The following is a 16,841-nucleotide window of genomic DNA, read 5'->3' as shown; positions in this document are numbered from 1 at the left end:
GAATTTTAGTAATAATTCGTTCAGCAATGGAAAGATGTTTGCGTTTCAAACTGCTAAAACAGAAATGCTCATTGGTTATATCCGAAGAAAATATTCTGCTTAATGGAAGGATTAAAACGATTCAGTAAATGGGAAAAAAATGTTTTAAAATAAAAAACAATTAATGATATCGTCGGAGAGCGAACGTAATAATAAACACGAGGAATCAAGGAACAGAACAGAATTGTTTTTAATTAATCAAATTATAAAAATAATAACAATAATACTTGTTAGTAACACTATTAAAGTAGCTTCAAGCAACAGTCTCGAATTTGAAGTTTTATAAAACAATTGTAAATAAAAACTATTCAGAATGTGAGGGTAACTTTGAATGTATGATTATTAGAATGTATGTATGTTTGTTCCACCGTAGTAGCTCAACGGCTGAACTGATTTAGATGTGTGACCTCGCTTTTGAATTATTACGTTACCGAAAGTAACATAAGTTTTATAAATATAAACATGTATATGTATTCAAATAAAGCTCAAAAAAATAAAAAAATTATACTAGATACAAAAATTGTCACTAATTATCTATTCTGCATTTGTAATTATCCTCTATTAAAGAGAGATGTTTGTCAGCAGTGATTTTTTTGAAAGTTGTGTTTTTTAATTTATAATATTTATCTCTTTATTCCTCCTTATTATACCTGTTCTACTTTTTTCCTGTTTAGAATGCAGGAATCGGCTTCAGGTATTACTTCAGAGGATGAACGAAGATGATAATATGTATTAGTGTAAGTGAAGTGTAGACTTATGCATTCTCAGGTCGACCATTTCAGAGATGTTTGGTTAATTGAAATCCAACCACCAAAGAACGCCGGTTTTTACGATCTAGTACTCAAATCCGTATATAAGTAACTGCCTTTATTGGGAAGTGAACATTGGAACTCTCCACTTCGAAATCAGCTGATTAGCGAAGACGCGTTCACCACTAAACCAACTCGGTGGGTTATATCTGTTCTACTTTGAAGGGGCTAACTCATTTTTGAAATATTCTGCTTTTTTTCCTCTATGATTTTCATTTAATCGGTGTGTAATAATATTTTTATTATGACTGGCTTTTTTAAAGTTTATAAATGTATTTTTATCTTATTTTACTTATAGTAATGCATTTTCTGTTCACTGGGGTTTAAATAATATTACTCATTTGTGGAAACACAGATAAATATTTCATTTTATTTGGAAATTTATGATGCAGTAAACAATAGAAATTGTTAGTGAAGTAGTCTTTGCTTATGCATAATATTCTGTATTAGAAAATTCCTCGAGTTCACTTGCGTCCGAGTTATTTTTTATTGTTTCTTCGATCCAGTCTTGTAATTTTTTCTGAGTGATATCTGTATATACGGATGGGTAGGACGGGTTTGAGCAGTACGCGACTACTGAGAGTACCCCAACAAGTTCTTTGTTATGAACAAGTGGACTTCCGTTTTCGCACTGAAAAAGAAAAATAAATTTTTAGTATTATTTAGCATCATTATTTACTGTACCTATTTTATTTTAAAATGTAAGTTATATAATATTTTCTATATTATTTTATTTAAATCAATGTCATATTTTTTTTCCTATAGCGAATATTTGTCCTTTCATTAGAATATGTTAGGGTTTTGCTCAAAAAAATTATTTTAGGCTTTTATTAATTCAGATAAGAAAATAAAGAAACACCACGTTTCGTATTATCGATGTCATGAGGAAAGGAAGACTATAATATTATGGACACATATTACATATTATGGACTCCTTCCGTAAAAAGCAAATGTAGAACATATTTACACTGAAAAAATAAGAGAAGCTAGGTCTCTACTAATGAAAAACTGTGTGTAACAATATTGAGAGCAAAAGAAGCTCATTCCCAAACTCCTGTAAAAATTTTGAAATAATGGATTGATTGGCAATAATAATGCCAATTATATTTCATGATAAATAATCTATATCCTATTTGTATCTGGTCTTCCTTTGTGCTTTCAAAGTATGAACATTGTTTGTAAAATTCCTCTTGTATAAGCGTGTAGATTACCTGCAGTTTAAACTGTAGACTACAGCGTAAAACTCAGGACTCTTTTGTTTCAAGTCGTCGTTCTCCGTTATCTGAAATCTTCAAAACCATTTTGTGTCCCCGATTACATAATTTATTTTCTGGCTAAATACTGTAATTTTGGAACATACTCCGAAGCCTTTAGAATATTCAGACGAAATATAGTGTAACTTATATCGTGTAAATTTGTAAATAAATAAGTGGAACAGCGTATTATAATTGAGAAAATTGTTTTAGTCGGAGGAATTTTTCAGGATTAATTTGTTTTATCAGTTATAGTAGGTAGTATAGTCAGCAACTTCCTTAAACCATTTTTGATTTTAGAGAAGAAAAAGCGATGTTAGCGGATTTCCTTTGAAGTAGAATTTAAAAGTCGCATGATTAAGAATATTTATCTATATAATTTCTCTGTTTGTGAATTATTGGTTTTTTCGACTCGTGATAAAATTTGAATTTTCTGTGCATTGCAATGAACGTAATTTTCTACGGTGGTGAAATGTTTAAATACGTAATAAAAAAGAAAGTTAGTAGAGCTTAGAACGAATACTAGACAAAATAATAATAGAAAGTAGTTTTATTTTAAAAACGATTTGTCTGTTTTTAAAAAAATATCCGAATAGTTTGATCCTTTCGATCTTTAGGTAAAATATCAGGAGGTAATTTTTTTTTCTGCATTTATATTTCAGTTACGTTTATAATAAAAGAACATTACCATTTTGCAAGAATTCGGTATTACGTTTTCGTAATAGACAGTTTTTTTTTAAATTATTTTTAAATCAGTTCTAATACTGGGGACTTAAACCTTTACTTTTGAATTTTTTTTGTTATCCCTTGAAGTTGAATCATAAAATAAATTCTTATTGATATTACATTTAAGTGTACTTTAATTAAATGGTATTTATAATGTTTTATATATATATATATATATATATATATATATATATATATATATATATATATATATATATATATATACACACACACACAATATTTTATGTACAGTGTATAACTTAATGAACTCAAATATATGGCTAGTTCTGGTTGTATAGATTGATATGAAAGATGAAAAAACTGTACTTTTTGTATTTCTCTTAACAATCAGTTTGTTGTTGTAGTCTTGTAAATTGGACCAATTTTTTTTATTTAACCGCCACGTCGTAAAATCATTGCACCAACATCATCCTTTAACCATCGTGGTTAAATTAGCCAACAGTTTTTATTGTGTGAAAAATGAAGGCGAAACATGAGAAATACCACCATAGATGCTTTCCCGAACAATGTACAGAGTGATTCAAAGAAGCGGGAAATTTTGAAAGTTGTGTTGGTAGCCATGGGCGATTCGTACCACTTGATAAGTGGCGCCAGCCTTTCTAACCTAACCTGCCATTTAGTTGTCATGGATCCTTGGAGTGGTGCGCAACGTGCATTTGCTATCAAAGCGTTTTGCAAAAACAATGACAGTGTGGAGGGAGCGCGTAGAGAATTTCGCCGTCATTTTAATCTGGGACGGCACGACCGTGTTCCATCAGCACATGCAATTTAAACATGGATATCTAATTTTGAAGAAACTGGTTCGGCAATGAAAAAGAAACCTCCAGGCCGTGAGTGAACCGTCCGTACACCACAGAATGTTCAAGCATTACAAGATGCTGTCACACGAAGTCCACATAGGTCAATCCGTCGTCTCTCAGCATCTTTACAACTGCATAGTTCAAGTGTTCGAAGAATGTTAGTGAAGAAATTGGAACGAAGAATGTTAGTGAAGAACTTGCAATACCATCCATACAAGTTGCAGATCGTCCAGGAACTGAAACCGAACGATGCAGTTGTGCGAGCACAATTCTGTAATGTAATGCTTCAGAAGATAAATGATAACGAAGAGTTTGTTCACGAACTGTGGATGTCAGACGAAGCGTATTTGCACCTCAGTGGATTTGTTAACAAGCAAAATTTCAGATACTGGGCACAAGAAAATCCTACGCAGCTACACCAGCGGCCCTTATTTTTTTGAGGATGACAACGGTCTTGCGATTACAGTGACGTCGGCTCGTTACGCAGCCATGCTTGAAACCTTTGTTGTGGAACAACAAAAGAGATTTCCACCAATTCTTAACACAGCCTGGTTTCACCAAGACGGAGCAACGTTACATACTGCATGAATATCGATGGCAGCTGAACCCCGATTGTTTGGACAACGTGTCATTTCACGAAATGGTGACATTAGATGGCCTCCCAGATCGCCTGATCTCTCAGTTTGCGATTACTTTTTGTGGGGTCAACTTAAAAGCAAAGTGTTCCACAGTAGACCTGCTACAACGGAAGAACTGAAGGCAAAGATCCGAGAAGCAATTGCGGAAATTCCAGTTGAGATGTTACGTCAAACCATGAACAATTTAACGAAGAAACTTCGTGAATGTTTACGTAGAAGAGGAGGTCACCTGGAAGATGTCATCTTTAAAAAATCAACTAAAATGTATGTATCCTAAAATGGCAACATTTGTACAATTACATGAAATAAAATTCATTTTCTAAAAAAGTTTTTTCATTAATGTTATTTAATTTTTTATATTTCCCGTTTCTTTGAATCACCCTGTATTTATAAATGTAACCATCTCTTACACCCGAGCCCCTTAAAATTAATAATTACTAAGGAGTTGTCAAGGTAATACAATAAACCGTTCAGTAACTCAAGTATTCTATTACATACTTAACTTGCAGTTTATTATAATTACTTAAAATAAGAAGTATTATTTATGTAAATAACATAAGTTACATAATCGTAATTCGAAGGTGATTGGACATTTTAAATAACAACTATTTTATGAAACAGAATTGGGAAAATTCAGAGAAATGTGTTTCTATTTAAGAATCAAACTGTGGAAATTGTAGTAGAAATTTTTTTGGTAGAAAGGCTAAAAGAAGGTGAGAAGTTTCTCTAGATACAGAGAAGAATTTATACCTCTGAATGTAGATTAGATCTGATATATTTTCTTTCTTGTTCATAGTAGTGTAATTAATATAAAAAAGGAAAATGTTTGTTATAATTTTTGTTCATTCATAGATAAAAATATGGGTAGAGGTACACAGAAAGCAAAATTTTAGTTAGTTAAGAGGCAGTTATGTAATCAACGACAACATTTATTGTTTACCGAAACCTAATTCCATTAAATGGTTCTTAACAATATGTAAGTTTTACTTACGTAACACGGTCCTTCAGTTGCAGTTACAGGTGTACAATAGTTCAAGTCTGTAAATGTTGAATACAGTTGATAATCATCTTTACAGTCTTTGTATTCAATTACTTGACGAGTTAAAGATCGTAACCAACCGTCATGTACGAATGTGCTCGGATTTTCCTGAAAGACAAATTGGAACAAGAAGATTAACTGACATTTATGAAACTTATTCCGGATAGATAATGAAATAAATCTATCAAGTACTTTTTAGTATAATTAGTAAAAATTGTTTCTTAAGACCATTCATTCATACTTCACTGTACTGGTAACTTTAGTTTGAAGAAATTACAGGATTATGAATTTCAGTTTTTCACTGATTCAGTATACATATTTTAAGTTGACTGACGATTTCATTATGTTTACCTGCTATGTAGATTATCAAAATAGTGACGAATCGTTGTGCAGTATTTTCACTTGAAAATTACTTTAGTACCGTATTTAAAGATGTTCACTTTTCTTGAAACCAAACAAAATGTGGCGAATTTGGATTGATAATTTGACGTTATATTACTCGAATTAATTCCAACTTTTCGTTGGGTATCCAGATCATATACATGAGGATAATATTCTTGGTTTTTACGGAAGGAGGTAATTAAACCGTGTGAAATTTCTCAATGAGATTTACCCTTTCTTCAAAATGTTCCTGGCTAAGGAGTTATGAAGAGCTACAACAAGAAAATATCTGCGTTGGGACGTGACAGATATTTAGCGATTGTATAGTAATAGGTAGAATGAAAAGATGCTAAACTGTAATATGGTGTTGTAAGGTTTTATCCATCACTCGGTTGCAAAATAGTAATGTAAGAGAAATAAATTCGGGGGACGGATTTTGAATAGACGTATAATATTAAACAAGATATTTTTCTCCTAATTTACTGATTTTTATTTGATTGATTTTATAAACCTCCCGGAGGACTCTCACTTGTGGCCTCACGAAAGATCGTTTAAAATATATTACGGCTACACAGTTATGTTATATACCAAGCCATAAAGGTCAGCAATGTCTGATTTGTTTTCTTAGTGTTTTTGAGTTCCGATTCATTACAATCTTTCTTCTCTTACACCAAATTTTCCTATTTTATGTTTATGCACAAACAGTACAAAAACAGTTCTGTATTTGAATGTTGTTTAATATATCTTGTATGTTTTTATTATTATACATATTATAATTTCTTTTAGATACACTACTTACTTTTACATTAATATTTAATCTACTTATGTATGGGTGTATATATATATATATATATAAATATATTTATATGTTAATCATGTCCGTCGTCAAGGAATTTTTATGGGGTCAGTGGACTTCTCTGATTTCATGAAACTCAAGCTTCTCGGAATATTTTTGATAAATAGAAATTTAAAAGTTTTTAATTTAGACAGATTACTTGTATCGTATTTCCTCTTCACGTCAACATTTTGGTATTTACCCGAAACTTTGAGTAATCTGAATTGTAAGGGTTTCAAAATAGTCGGCGTGTATCTTAAAAATAGTAGTTGGTTTAATAGCTGGTTTATTAGTTCTTCGAAAGGTTAAAAAATTATTTTTCCCGGTTTTTAGCGTTACCCGACAAACCGCAACAACATATTCTTTTTTTTTAATGATTTTTTATTCAAGTAACTGTAGGTGGGTACAGCCAGTTGCTTTACACATATACTAACAGCAGTGACTGTATTGGTTGGCTGTATACCGTCGCAGTTCTTAAAATAATCGAAATTTAAAAAATCATCTCAAAATCGTTTGTAGATATTTATGTGTATGGTATTTACAAGCACCAATCAAGTGAATATCTCGTTTAGTATGGTCAGAAACGTGGAGATTTTACATCATTATTTAAATATGTTTTTACGTTCCTTCACCTCTTTCAAGATGGAATTTCAAAAAATCTAGAAAATGGATTTTTGATATTCACATAAAGATTGCACACACGATAAATCAAACTGATGTCTTCATTTTACCCTTTCCCTTTAAAATTTCAAAAAATCTATTTTTACTGCGCACATACTCTGTAAGAAAAACGCGTATACAAATTTTCATCAATTTGTGTTTAGTAGTTTTTGCGTGGCGTTGATTATATGAATCACTCATGACACAATATCTATATGTTTATTATTATAAGTCAAGAATTTCCCAGTGGAAGATGTTAAGCATTCATGATCATATTTCTTTTGCTTGGCATTTTTCTTTTCCCTCCAAAATTTCAAAGAATTTTTATTAAATTCTTGAATTAAAATTTTGGAATTTTACGACATTTTTCGTAGCGTGGTACCAACTATCCAATACCCTCGTCATAGAAAGGAGCCGCCTGTGTTTTCAGCCATGTTTCTACGCTGGTCTGCAGCTCGATGTTTGTGCCAAAATGTTGTCCTCCTAGCCAGCGTTTCATTTGAGCAAAGAGGTGAACAGGTGAAAATCGGATGGAGCCAAGTCCGGGGTGTATGGTGGGTGATCAAACACTTCCCAACGAAAACGCTGCAGGAGCTTCTTTGTTACAGCTGCAGTGTCCACCCGAGCACTGTCATAGAGAAAGACAATGCCTGATGACAACATTCCTCTCCGCTTATTCTGAATTGCCATTCGTAGACGTTGAAGAGTCACGCAGTATGAGGCTGCAGTGATGTTCGTGCCACGTTCCATGAATTCCACCAAGAGAACTCCATTCCAGTCCCAGAACACAGTAGCTATACACTTTCTGTTGGAGAAGTTGGAGAATTTCAGCTGCATTACACCGTTCAGCCTGAAGAAATCGAATTACCGCACGCACTTCACACTTAGCGGGAGATGCTATTGTTATAAACATATTTACGTGCTAGCTGCGCGTTCTGAACTAAACGAAGTGACGCGGCGTGATTAAAGCCCTTACTAGAGAGGCTGCGCAACACATATGCGCAAAGGTTCATCCGATTTTTGTGCGGCTTATTATTTCGCGACTGATCGGACCTTGAAAAAAAATAACCCTCGTATAATAATACCAAGAAAAACATACCAAGATATATTGAACAACATTTGAATACAGAACTATTTTCGTACTGTTTATACATAAATATAAAATAAGAAAATTTTGTGTAAGGGAAAAAAGATTGTAATAAATCAATCGAAACTCAAAAACAAATCACACACTGCTGACCTATGTGGCTTGGCATATAACATAACTGAGTAGCGGTAAAATATTTTAAACGATCTTCAGTGAGGCCACAAGTGAAAGTACTCTGGCAGAATTTTTTACGTACAAGGATGTTTTTTTTTATTTCAACATGAATGTGTGCCTAACGAAATATTACACAAGAAATGAAAATTAGGCGATTGAAATATAAACATTACTGACGATGTTGTTTAGGGTTCGGCGCTTCTAGTTTAACTTCCCATTTATCTATTTTATTTCTGTATGTGTTTCTGTCTATGATCCCTTCCAGCGTAATTCCGGCGTGTTCTAAATCTTTTCGTGTTTCTGCGTGCCAGGGGATTGCAACTTTTAATGATGATATGTACGTGATTTTTCTTTTGTTCAATCGGTTTTCCGGCAGCCTGCACAGGTGTCCGATGAATTTCATTCGTCTTTTTCTTATGTCAGTTTCAATATTAGAGTATGTTTCAACAATTTCGTTCGGTTTTAATCTGTATCCTTCTTTTGTTTGTCTCGGTCCCAATATTTTCCTTATAATCTTCCTTTCCTGTTTCTTTATTTCTTCTGAAGTGATCGAGTTTATTTATTACTCAATATTTTGTGTTTAAATATGGGATTTCTATTCTGGAGCAGATGAATACTGTTTTTTCAAACGAAATTTGTAGTCCCACGTTTTCTGCACATTTCTTGAGTGTTTCTATTTGCTTTATCAGTCCGTTCGTCTTCCGCAAGGATTGCCAAATCGTTTGCAAATGCTAGCTAAAGGATACTTAAATTTAATTTCGCGAATCCCAATGAAATCGGTTTCCAGTATTTTTGTTGCTTGAGTGTATCTTCCCAGTCTTCCATCACTTTGTCCAATGTGACGTTAAATAGCAGGGTGGAATGTCCATCTCCCTTGTTACACTCCCGTCTTAATTTTAAAGGGTTGTGAGATTTCGCCCATAAATTTTATTTTAGATTTAGTTCCAGTTAATGTTTGTTTTATTAATCTTTGAGTTTTCTGATCTAGTCCTCTCTCTTTTAGAATTTGGAAAAGAGATTGTTTGTCTAAGGAGTCGTAGACTTTTTTGAAATTTAAAATGTGCTGATCATGGGTTTGCTTCTGTTGTTTAAATATATATATTTATATATATATTCAAACCGATTTTTTTTATATTTACAGCTGTTTACACATTTTTTATTATAACTATACTTATAATTATTGTATATATACTTAAAACAATACCTTCTTTTCTTTCCTTCCACTTGCACCATAGTATCCAAATCCAGTTATTACCACGCTCTCTCCTTTTTCTGGAGTTTTATTTGCAATTTTAATTGGTTTAACATTTCTATCAAACTTAAATGGGGTTTTCAGTTTAATCAAGGCTATATCATAATAATAAGGATTTTTGTAATCGGGATGTGTTACAAATTTTTCAGCCCAACTGGTTTGTCCCTTATCAACCGCTGAATCGCTGCCACCTCTTATTAATGTTATATTAGCATCTTCACTACACAAAAAAAAATAATTAGAATTAATAATTATTTAAAACGTATTTATTGATATTAGTCTACACATATTCATTGAATAAACTTAGATCTGTGATCGGTTTGCTTTATGAATGAAAAATATAGATGAAGTCGCAAAAAAAAATCGTTTTATATGGCGGATGTGATAGCAAAATATAATAACGGCTATACCTGGATAGACTTGACTTGCGCGGTATTATTCTATTACAGTATTGTATGATTAATTAGAATGTTTATTAATTCCTCTACTAATTTTTTTAATCATAAGTTATTTAAAGTTATTTGATTATTAAGAGGGAAAATATATAAATTTAAAAAAAAACGTAATGTGAAAAATTTTTTTGAGCACATCAATTGTTTTAACCTTCATCCAAATAAATTTTATATCCTCAATTTGGGATTATTATTTATTTTATTTCTTCACCTTCCCTTACCTCTACAAGCACGATGTACATAAAATATAGGAATAAACTACTAAATATAAATTGATATAAATATAGGAAATAATTAATATAATAATAATTGATATAAATATAGGAAATGATATAAATATAGGAATAAAATACTAGGAATTCAAAGATTAGAAATTTTAATTTTATTATTTTTTTTCTTATAAATTAGAGTTACGATTTGTTCCTAATTCACTTTATTTATATATTTGATTTTCTTTCTGGCGATGTGCTTATATTTCTTAATATGACTTCGTGACAAAAGTATAATTTTTTTCTTATTTATCGTAATTATTTGTTCGATAGTAGGGGTAAAATATTGATGAGGTTTAGTACGTACGGAATCGTTTGAATCTACTTTTTTCACTTTTTACCCCTTTTGATCGCTTCATATCTATAAATTATCACGTACATGAATTGTCATTTATGTTGTTTGACTACAATATGTCTGTCAGTTATAATTTATTGTATGGTTTATTTTCTCTTCGGATTACAGATGAATCTTTTTATATTCATCGCGAAGATCCTTGTTTTTTCTTCTATTTTCTCACGTAGCCTTTGACAAAAGTTAGCAATAAAGAATGAATTACATGAAAAATATATTTTCTACCGGAAATTTTTATTAATTAAATTTAATTATACCATATATTATTCATTTCATTGATTTACTAAAAATTTAAGCCTTATCTGTAGTTTTACACTTTTGAATTACGATTATTAAGTACGGTTTCTTTTATCGATATATTTTTTCGAAAGTATTACATACTTTCATGATACATTTTTATCATTCGTATGAATGGTAAAAAACGATCGTTCGTACGAATGATCGTTTGTACGATCTAAACAAGCGTACAAAGTATACGGAAAGATTTTATGTAATAGCAGTTTTACAGTTTAGCGTTCCTTGCGTGGTTTTAATGTAAAAACTTTTGTTGAATGTTAGCCGAATATTCAAGATTATCACAGCGCATAAAACGAGTAATATCAACAGTTTACAATATTTCAAAGTGAATTTTTTTATTTTTCTGCTCGTAAACTATTTTTACGATTAATTCTTTTTTGTACTAAAAATTATAAAAATCGGACCTATTTTTACTTCCTTAAGTATTGCAATCGCGAGAAATTTCGATTTTCAGATTTGAACGGAAATACCCGTTTTGACAGTTCCTGAATCCATTTTGACTAGTTTCGGCGTGACATCTTTACGTACATATGTATCTTGCATAACTCAAAAACAATAAGCCGTAGAATGTTGAAATTTTGGATATGGGACTGTTGTAATATTTTGGATTTATTTTGTAATATTTAGTTGTGCACCTTTCTTGGACTTTTTCTTAGCTATAATAGTAAGCCGTTTAATAGTGTTTAAACGATAAGTGGTCCTTATTTTCATTGGTTCCAGAGTTTTAGGCAAATAAATGTTTAATTTACGAAATATTTGGATATTACAAGGGAAATGCACATCGGTTCGAATCTGACTTCATATCCTTTTTTTTAATTTTTTTAAAATTAAATATACTGATTTATTAATAATTTATTAAACCCTGATTGTAAAAAGAGAAGTTTTAGGGTAAATGATAATTCAATAATATCAATAAAAAAAATTTACGAATAAAAATTATTAGCTATATAACATTTTATGTACTTTTAAAAATATGCATATGTAATTTAATAGGCGTACAAAGAAGTCATGTGGTGTCCACATCAGATTATTCTACTAACCCTAGAGGTACCCATGCAGATGTCAGTACCCATTTCTTATTCAATATTACTGCAGATCCTAGGTGTGTTGTCCTTGTTATAACAGCAGCCTGGAAATTCAAAGAAAAGTTTTTTTAAACATCTTAATTTCTATTATTAATTTTAAGGAAAGCAAATCCAACAGTTATTAACTTTTCTATATTTCCTTTTTCTCTTGCTGCCACGTTTTAACAGCTTTCGATGTATGATTAACGAAATAATTTTTTTTTTGTAATGTGTAAAATGAAATGCATAGATTGATCAGGATTTGAACCCGTAATCTTCGGAGGAAAGGCAGAGACGCTACTGGTGGTATATATGGGATGATATTTTTCTTTCTTATAACATATCTGCACACCCGCATGAATCACCATTACATCATTAATTTTGTTATATGATTTATATCAAACTAACCGTATTATTATAAAGATGAATTACGCCCATTTATTTTAATTACTGTTTGTATGTAACAGAATAATATTAATGTACGTATTATGTACTGGATTTTACGTATATAACGTCTTGTTCGATAATTATTTACAATCGTGTAGTTCTCAGAGATGATTAGAAGGTATCCTTAACTTCAGAACCGATCTCTTTAATGATGTAACTGTTTCGTTGGTTTTTTCTAAACTAGTACGTTATTTGACAAAAATAATCAACTTTACTGTACTCGTGGTCAACCCAGCACTGCATTCCTAGCGTTTCGTAGATTCCTATAAAATTTCGTTAATTCGAAAGGTAGAAATTTTCTTCATCACGTTACGCGTTAATAGAATCAACGCATTGAATAAACATTATTAACGGGTTTTAGAAATATTTTATTTAAAGCATAACATACTTTTTAACGTTTTGTTTGAAATTAAAAAAATTACTAGATTTCTTAGTCACCAGGTTCAGTTCGTGTCGTTGTTGTATTTAAAAGTAAGTTGTTTGTTTTGATCTTTTATTAATAAATAATTCTTTATGATTGTAATTTTATTTATCTTTCTTTATTCATTCAATGTGATTACCGGTACGTAATTCGAAGTTTATGGGGTTAATAGTAGATGAATTTTTCACCTTGTGAAAACCGATTTACCTGGCATAGACTCCAACTCAGAAACATGTGACTGAGAAAAAGATAATAAATTTTTAATATCTTTATTGTAATTTAACGGTACTGCTATTAAAAAAAAATATAAAATTACAGTAAGTTATAATCTAGCTGGGTGACGGGATCTAGTGGTGAACGCGTTTTCCCAAATCAGCTGATTTGGAAGTCGAGAGTTCCATCGTTCAACTCCTACTAAAGGTAGCTAGCTACTTTTATACGGATTTGAATAATAGATTGTGAATACCGGTGTATTTTTGGTGGTTGGGATTCAGTTAACCACACATCTCGGGAATGATCGACCTGAGACTGCACAAGACTACACTCATATATATCATCTTCATTCATCCTTAAATAATACTTGAACGGTATTTTCGGGCGGTTAAAAAGGAAAACGAAAAAAGGATTACTAGGAATTAACAGATTGAAGTAATAACCTAGGTTTTATAGCCATAACAAGATCGGGTTTAACACCTTTTCCGAGATTACGTTTAAAAAATTCATTCAAAAATAGCTTAAATCTATTACAGATTTCGCTAAACTAGATATTGAAATATTTTGGAATTATATGTTTTCATTACAAAAAAGCTAGTCTTATACATGAAGAAAAGTAATGTTGTCCTCCGACGGTAACAGATTGATATAAACAGTTGATTTATTCGCGGAATGTATTACCGTTATTTATGATAATAAAGTTTAACTTACCGTATAAGGGTAGTCTTTAATTGATGCTCTTTTCCCTCCTATTATTCCAGCTATCATGTGATTTGTAGCTTCATTTTTATTTATTAATTTATTTTCTTGCCCGTTGAATTCCTTTTTATCTTTGTCGTTAGCTGTTGCTTGTTCATTAGGAGCTGCTTTAACTGTAATAGATTAAAAAGAAAGTTATAGAAACGCTGTGTTAAATCTATAGAATATCGTGTTTTATCAAATTGTTGAATCCGTAGCACATTGAGCTTTGCGGTTGTGTTGTGTGCTTGTATTCTGATTAAAAGTCCAGTTCGTACAAATTCTATCATATTACCTAATATGTTGTCGGGATTTTACAATTCAGTATTGGTTATATTATTTGGAACTGCGTATAATACAGTCTATAATTGAGTTTTGTTCATATGTGCTCCATATCAATAGCATTTTCAGAACTAATAATCAGTAATTAACTTTAGTTTTAATTTTTTATTTTCTCGTTTTTTTGTATATTCTTTTTTCCCAGCATATGGTACAGTGCCATCGTTTTTTTTTTCTATCACATGTCTATCTATTATCACTAATTCTTTTCATTTCATATGTAAATGATTTGCTGACACTGCAGATTGAAAAATATAATTATCTCTGAATATTATACTTACATATATATATTAGATTAGGATATAATAATATCTTTTTCGCAGACGATACAATTTTAATCTTTAAAAATAATAACTGGGAATCGGCTTACGTCTGCCAAAAAAGGATTACTGACGATTGGGTTTATCTTAAAACTTCGTACTCTAAAATAAATAAAACTGATAACTTTTTTCCCTTCCTTAAGAAGACAACTACAGAACCAATTAGATAGATGTAAAATTTCACATGGATTGTAGCTGTGCTTGCACATGTTAATGCTTGGTAAGTGAAAAAGTTAATAACCAAATATATCTTCGTTGGGATAGTTAGGATAACGTTTGATGGAAACTTTTACTTGGTTTTTTTTTAAAAAAATGAAATTTATTTCTTACTTCTTGTAAAAACTAACTACAATACGTAAAATAAGTGCAATTGAATTCATATATTGTGAATTTATACAATGTTGTTAGTGTGGTTTATAGTTTCTGGCGGAAACTTTGATTTTCATTTATTTATTTATAATCGAAATAAATATAATCAGAATGTGTTAAATAAACATAAAATTATATAAGCGAAATAGCGAAGTTTTTTTTTGGTATTGAATGTTATGACTTTTAGATCATACATGAAAAGCCTAATGAGACATCTTCAATGTAACATAGGACATTAAGATTACGTGCGAATTACGGTAATTGCTAACAAATGACAGTTGAGAAATGTCATTATTACCCTTCTGATTTGACCATTATACGAAGACAGTTATGCATATCAAGACTCTTGCTATAAGTAATTTTTTTAAATATCCAGTTATCAAAAAAAAGCCAACAATGAATTAACGAAATGGATTAAAAATAGTTTTGTTTTTTTATAATTTATTTTTGTAAAATATTTTTAACTAATTTACTTTTAGTATTATTTTTCTTTATAAAATATCTAATCTTCAATTATTAATAAAATTGGAAATCACTGCTATAATTTTGCTACGCCATGCACTACGGATATCTTTTTATAAATTTTCTCTTTTACAGTAATTGAATGAATGCTCTCATTGTCGGACAAGTTCTTCACAGTTTTCCAGTGAAAGCAAAATAACTTATTATGTGTTAAATAAAAACTACTGTAATTTTAATTGTTAACTTAAGCAATTTTACAATATTTTATTTCTTGTTTCACGTGTAGAATTTCTTTATTGTATTGTATTTTATGGTTGGGAATAAATAAATAAATAAATATATACACGGAAGAAGATAAAATTTTTTAGTGATAAAATTTTAACGTGGTTTTAAACTTATCTTGTGTTTTGGAATTATATGATTTTAGCAATATTTACGATTAAACTAAATGCTAAAAATTGATAAATAAAACAGAAAACTTGTTTGTTCTTTAATTATTTGCGTTTTTAAATATTTAAATATTTCGTGAGTTAAATGATCATGGGATAGAAGCAAAAAAGTTGATTTTGTTTACGTAGATGGTTTAAATAAAGGTCTTGCAAAGGTTCTTATTTTCATTTTTAGAGTTTAACATAAAAACTCGTTTCTGCGTGTTCAAACGTAATGCGGTATTTTAATCTTGAAAAATTTGTGGAAAAATCTAATAAATTATATAGATTATCAACATAATTTTTAGCCGAGCAAATAGTCAAGCTATCTATTGTGAACTTGATTTGTTCAGCGGCTCAAATAGTCAGTACTCGAAAAATATTGGACTCGATCAAATACGTCATCAATTACCAACTTATGGGGCTACGTATTAAAGTTTACCTGATTGACATTTGTGAAAGAGAACATAAAAGAATTATATTACCATGTCGTATTAATGAAAGTTAAAAAATTTACATAAATTGTTCAAAACATTATAGTAATATTGAAATCTTTATACTTACCGAAAAAAAACAACGTCGTACATAATAGAACGATAACCGTTATTTTCTTCATTGTATTTTCATTCGATTGCAGTTCTCATTCCCACTATCTCCTGTATTCTGAGATTTTATATTAATATATTATCTGAAGTGTTAAAAAATTTTAATTTTCAATAACATGGTATCACAGTTGTTGAATAAATGTGTTGTTGAGATAACAGAATTTGATGAGCTATACACTTTCTTCATAAAATACTTGCTACGTTGTATATGAAGATTGGAAATAAATTAATAAATATAATATGACTTTTTTGAAGGAAAACATCATTTGTATTTATAAATCATCTAAATAAATCACAAATCGTAATTTTACCACCTTCATTACTTTTTGCCCGTACAAACGTGATGTGTAC

The 16,841-nt window shown here is 30.5% G+C and overlaps 1 protein-coding gene across 1 annotated transcript; it reads right to left on the bottom strand.

The window, feature by feature from the left end:
- Window positions 1-205: 205 nt before the first annotated feature.
- Window positions 206-16,605, bottom strand: LOC142325230 (trypsin-2-like). The gene is made up of 6 exons (XM_075366710.1): window positions 16,450-16,605; window positions 13,941-14,101; window positions 12,125-12,213; window positions 9,667-9,934; window positions 5,278-5,433; window positions 206-1,479 (listed from the first exon to the last, which is right to left on the bottom strand). The coding sequence occupies exons 1-6, from the start codon at window positions 16,499-16,501 to the stop codon at window positions 1,276-1,278; spliced, it is 930 nt and encodes a 309-aa protein (XP_075222825.1). The 5' UTR covers window positions 16,502-16,605; the 3' UTR covers window positions 206-1,275.
- Window positions 16,606-16,841: the final 236 nt, after the last annotated feature.

This window comes from Lycorma delicatula, chromosome 5 (assembly GCF_047948215.1).
Source record: "Lycorma delicatula isolate Av1 chromosome 5, ASM4794821v1, whole genome shotgun sequence".
NCBI lineage: Eukaryota > Metazoa > Arthropoda > Insecta > Hemiptera > Fulgoridae > Lycorma > Lycorma delicatula.
Note: the sequence above shows the minus strand (reverse complement) of the source record. Positions and strands in the feature narration are given on the sequence as shown.